Raw genomic sequence first — 6,081 nt, forward strand, 5'->3', positions numbered from 1 at the left:
TATATATATATATATGATAAACTAAAATAAAATAAAGTGGCTTTCAAAAACATATCTACTTTTTTTTATAAATAAAAATATGTAAGAAAAAAGCACATTAATTAGACATACTTCTAAAATTAAATTTTTTTTCTAAAATGATAAAGCTTTTAATGACAATTACTCGTTATATGTTAAAAATTTTCCCAATTCTCCCTAAAAAATTGGAACTTTCTAATAAAACATATGTGTTCAATTTGGCCCCCGACATTTGCTATAATTACAGGATGGGTTCGCATGGCTGGTAAACTCACCGAATGAGTCGTTAGGTTATATTCTCGCAGACAACGGCTACGATGTGTGGATCGCTAACGGCAGAGGAACGGTTTACAGCCTCGGACACACTTCTCTCTCTTCAAGCGATTCGGTTTGTTCTTTTCTCTCTCTATATTATTTTTCCTTTTTTTAAAATTAATATTAAATTAATTAAACTCATTTTGAACCGGTTCATTTTTTTGCATTATGAAATTAGTTTATATTATGATTATTAAAATACTTTTTGGTTAATTATAAAAATGTCATTATTGATGATATGATTAACAATATATATATATATATATATATAAAATAATTTTTAGTCAACTCGTCAATTGTCATACTTCTTAATAAAGGTAGAATTAGATTATATTCAGAATAGACGAAAAACTTAATTTATGTTATGATAATTTATATCATAAATGATATGGCTTCTAGAACCCCTTAATTTGAATGTACATTTTAGGGTCTGTTTGGGCGGCGATGTGACACCACATCTTAGTTTTGTCAATTGGGATAAACTTCATTTTGACAGTTTTTTCAAAAGGCTACCACTGAAATCTGTCTTTTGCCACTACCACTAGCTAGGTGAGCTAGCAGCTTTATAACTGCGGTCTGACTTAAAAAAAAATAAATTTATAATAGCCAACATAATTTTTTGAGCATCAGATTATTATTCAGCAGCTTCACAGTTATTTTTTAATAAGTTGCAACTCACCCAAATAGACGCTTAATTATACTTTTAAATTTTTAATTATGAAAGTGATTAAAAATATATCAACTGAAGATGATGTTATATCATGAAGAGTTTACACATACATCCCCCATTTCTCTAGTATTTACATATCTTTCACCTAAACATGCCTTTTTAAACATTATACCATCCAACTCATTCACTTCACATTAAAAATACCACAACATCTAAAAAGTGAAATAGACATTTTGGTGTATAAATAAAGTAGCATATATAATTAAACTTGGTTGGTACATATGTAAATCTTCCTTTTCAACATTATTACAAAACTACCCTTGAATTAATTTAAAAATTGTTTATATAGGCTTATTGGGATTGGTCATGGGATGAACTTGCGGCCTATGATCTTCCTGCTACAGTTGACTATGTTTACCAGCACTCAGGACAGCAGAAAGTCCACTATGTGGGCCATTCTCAGGTAACCCAACAAAAATAATTAACAATTAGTAATTAACCTGTTAATATAATCATAATTAATTAATCAAATTCAGTATTAATCATGGTTTAATTTGTTTTCAGGGAACATTAACTGTCCTTACATCACTGAGTGAGCAAAATCTGACAAGCAGTCTGAGATCTGCAGCCTTGCTCTGTCCCATTGCATATCTGAACCAAATTCCATCAATGTATATGCACACTGCTGCCAGAATCTATCTTGGAGAAGTAAGCACTATATATATATAATCATTTTATTAAATGACTTAGGGTGTATTTGGAATAGCTCATGCTTATCCAGATAAATTATTTATTTGGAAACACAGACCGCGGGTTCAAATCGCGTTTCGCAACTGTGTTTTCGGATAAGCTGCTCAAACGCAATTTCCAAACAGTAAGACGACATTTTCAAAACACCGCTGTAGTGGATAAGCTACCCCAAATGGAGCATCAATCTCCATTAAAACTTTTTATTTAAATTTGTAATTAAGTAAATGCTGGTCATTAATGACTTATTAACTGACAAATTTCTGCTTCTCTGCAGCAAATCTACTGGCTGGGCATTGCTCAACTGAATCCAACAGGGTAACAATAAACTGAATCTCATTCATCCTTCTGTTCTCACATTAGAATTTAATTATTCCCTTATTTTAAGGTACTAATTATAATTTTATATCATTAATCCTGAAATGAAACCTATAATTACATTGCATTTGTCCTGATTAAGGCTTAATCATAGCTAATTAGATGTGATTTTAACTGCAGATCAGCAACAAAAATGCTGTTGAAGACTGTCTGTTATCTTTCAGGGATGGACTGCTATGATTTACTGTCAATATTCACAGGTAAATTATTTTTTTATTTTTTTATTTTGTTATTTTGATATATTAGATGTGATTTTAAATGTGATTTTATTGGAAAATAGGGGATAATTGCTGCCTTAACGCATCATCTGTTCAGCTATTTTTGGACCATGCGCTGCAGTCAACTTCAACTAAGAACATGATTCACTTATCTCAGAGTAAGTTTATTGACTATTGTAAGGAAGATTATATATATATATATATATATATATATAAATTTCAAGAAGAGAAATTTACATACGTAGCACTCAATTCTTATGAATTTACATATCTAGCACTTAGACTTTCATATTTATAGTCATAGCTAGCATTAAGTTACCTATGCATGAAAAGTTAGATTTAGCAATAGCAAAATGGCAATTAGTGTTATATTTGATGTGATGCTGAAAAATAGAGTGTTATGTGTGTAAATATCAAAGTTTTGGTGTGAGATACGTAAATTAATGAGAATTGTGTGTTATCTGTGTAATGCAAATGCCGCTATGAACAATTAATTATAAATACATTCATTATCAGGGATAAGATTAGTTATTTAAATCATTGGCACCACATTATGCTCAGTCAAAGTCTCATTCGTATCTCGAATCATGCAATAAATGTGTTTTTTTCTGTTTGGTAGAATTGTGTTTTGTTTGTTTTTTTTTGTTTTCAAAAAGCAGTAGCTAAAGCTGTGTTTTGCAATCGAACGTGGTTATGTGCGATGACTACTAAAAAACTGTGGTTTGATTTTTTTATTTTTTAATTTTTTTGGTAATAATCATCGTAGTTTTTTAAATATCAGTTTCTTTTGTAGCAGTTTCGTGATTGTTTCTTCAAACAATTGCAGTTGTCTCAAACAGACCCCTAATTAATATATGCATTTTCTATAAGTTGAAATCCATGCTCTCACATAGTACTCTTAATGAACATGAACAGCGATGAGAAGGGCTACGCTAACAAAATACGACTACGATAGCGAAGACGACAACAAGGCGCACTACGGCCAGCCGACGCCACCTGCGTACAATCTCTCACGCATTCCCAATGATTTTCCGTTGTTTATGAGCTACGGTAAAGTAGATGTGCTTGCAGATGTTAATGATGTAGCGCATCTGTTGGGGCTCATAAATGTTCATAACAGGAACGATTTGATGACTCAGTTGCTGGATGATTATGCACATATGGATTTCATCATGGCCTCCAATGCCAGCCAGCTTGTTTATCAACCTCTCATGGCTTTCTTCGATCTCCATTAAGACGAGGAGAGGGTGTGTGAGTCTTACCATTGGTGGCCTCATTAATCTACTTTGATTTATTTTTCTTTACTTAACATGATGTGCCTTTGTTTTTAATTCTTTTGTTGTGACTATTTTTGTATTGGGTTTTTGTTGATGGTGAAGCCTTAAAGGTCGAGCCAACTTCAAAAATGGTGAGAAATATAGGTTACTTAGTCTCTATAATCATTAATTTGTTGAGTTTTTATCTTGTGATTTGGCCATGCTAGAGGATATTAGAACCTCCCTTGGCTTCCTTTTTTAGCATTATTATGTCAATTTCATATTCAATATTGAACTTTAGGATGGGTTTTTGTTACCTTATGATCCATAGTAGTGAAGATCAGGGCATTCAAAGTTATTTTATTTTTTTAAAATCTTATTCTAAACTTAAACATGCTTCCATCAATGAGGTGTGATTGGTCTAGAGCTATTTTAAGGCTAGTTCTAAAAAGAAAAATTATATTCTTACTTTGGATCATTTTAATATTTAATTTAGGTAAAATGTGATTTATTTTATTTGGTGATATGTACTCCCTAGCAAGTCAAACTATTAAAGTTAATTACTTATTAAAATGATGTTATATCTTAAAATGGCTCTTAATAAAGACTTTGGTTTATATAGCTATAGAATTTAAAATTTATGATTTTAAGAATTTTTATTTATAATTCAATTAGGATGGCACAAATGGTAATAAATCTTTTTTAAATTCAAACGAAGGAAGAATAAAAAATGTTGAATACTGAAAAACTCAATATCACTTAAAAAATAGTATGATTGGGTTTTATATTTTTAAAATAGAAATTTTAATTTTTCTTTTGAGTTATATATTTTATTAAAAATTTAAGATTTATAATCATATGATATCACATTAAGAAAAAGCCTAAGAAATGAGAATTTACACATAACAAAAGAAAAATAACCAACTTCTTTTCCAAAACTAAGGAGAAAATAACTACAAAGTAACTTAAATTTTGTTCTACCATTTTGAAATTGACTTAAATATTTAATACTTGAGAAAATGAAATATGTCTGACTCTATTGGTCTTATGATCCTGTATAAAAGGATAGTAGTTAAACTCACCTAAGTGTCCTAAAACCATGAAATTCAAGCCATGTATAATGTAAGATGATTTATTTTTTTATTTAATTAAGAGTATTATGTGGCTTATAGCTCAACTATCAAAGTCAACCTTTCCAAACCATGAGTGCTATATAATGCTTCTATCCAATTCATTATCTTTTATTTCATCATTTATTTTCAATCACATGAAATTCTACTATGAAATGCTTTAAAATATAATTCATGGCTTACAAAATGTGATATAGTTATCCCCAAAGATTGCTCTTTACTCTTATAGGCCAAATGCCCTTCATATGGGCACATAAATCATAATGCACATGAAGAGAATGAATATAAATTATGTGAATGCATGTGGTGAGTTATGAGAGGGATTATGATTCATTTTATCTCCAATGTTTTTATTTAATTTAACTAACAAATATTTTCCTTTTTAAGTGCCTATTGTATAAAATATGTTTGTTATACATGAGCAAGATAAAGTAAACCTAAAACAGTCAATTACAAGATTATCTAATCTTTGGTTTCAATAAAGTTATAGTCAAGTTGAACGTTTTGAAGAAATCTATCCAACAATATCAATTGTGATAAAATACGAACCCAAATGAATATAAATTCATGGAGATGGAATCAAATTTTTTTTTCTAGCGGGGCACAAATTTATTATAAAAAAAAGACTTTCAACCAACTAATATCGTAAAATCAGAAGTTGAATTATTTTTTGAAATAGAGAGTGGTGGGAAGGAGGGCCAAGTGCACCCCTCTAAAGCTCCGCTCGATATCAACGATCACCAAAAATTGTTATTGTCCGACTACCATTGCTCAATTGCCATCATTTGATCGTCATCATCGCAACACCAACACTAGAGTGTTGTTATCTGTTTACTAACAACCACTATCATCCAATCACCATAACTCAACTACGATCAATCAACCAAAGTTGTGTGATAGCCGTATGTCATCAACAAATGATATCTGCACCCTAGCTACTAGCTGTAAGTGAATGAACTGATCACTACATTTATAAGCCATAAAACTTCCTTGCGGGGAATAAATTTCATAAATTTAGCATCAACTTTTAGATTTTTTTATCTTTTAAGTAGTTTTTTTTTTTTGTTTGAGGTCGGTAAACCTCTAGCATGAGGCCTTTAAGTGCGAGAGAAAATATTTCAATCAGTACATATTGCCTTCTCTTTTGCCCATTTAAACTAAGTTGATGCACACATTTTAAATTTCTTTTTCTAAAAAGATGTTGATTTCATATTTACTTGCAAGATAAATTTATAATAATGTTGCGTTGCTGGAGAAACAAATAATAAACATAAGTGAATTGAATTGAAAATAATATTGCAAATAACATTATACTGATATCTATATATATATATATATATATATATATA

At 30.1% G+C, this 6,081-nt stretch overlaps 1 protein-coding gene across 1 annotated transcript in view; it reads left to right on the forward strand.

Annotated features, from left to right (window-relative positions):
• Positions 1-3,581, forward strand: part of LOC110020078 (triacylglycerol lipase 2-like) — a 4,556-nt gene extending 975 nt beyond the window's left edge. Inside the window, exons 2-8 of the mRNA XM_020718052.1 lie at positions 266-406; positions 1,353-1,466; positions 1,568-1,711; positions 2,028-2,068; positions 2,249-2,328; positions 2,409-2,504; positions 3,262-3,581. Of these exons, the coding sequence (XP_020573711.1) occupies positions 266-406; positions 1,353-1,466; positions 1,568-1,711; positions 2,028-2,068; positions 2,249-2,328; positions 2,409-2,504; positions 3,262-3,581 (936 nt within the window). The remainder of the gene's footprint in view (positions 1-265; positions 407-1,352; positions 1,467-1,567; positions 1,712-2,027; positions 2,069-2,248; positions 2,329-2,408; positions 2,505-3,261) is intronic.
• The last annotated feature ends 2,500 nt before the right edge of the window (positions 3,582-6,081 follow it).

The sequence above is a fragment of the Phalaenopsis equestris genome, unplaced genomic scaffold (assembly GCF_001263595.1).
Source record: "Phalaenopsis equestris unplaced genomic scaffold, ASM126359v1 Scaffold000002, whole genome shotgun sequence".
Taxonomy (NCBI): Eukaryota; Viridiplantae; Streptophyta; class Magnoliopsida; order Asparagales; family Orchidaceae; genus Phalaenopsis; species Phalaenopsis equestris.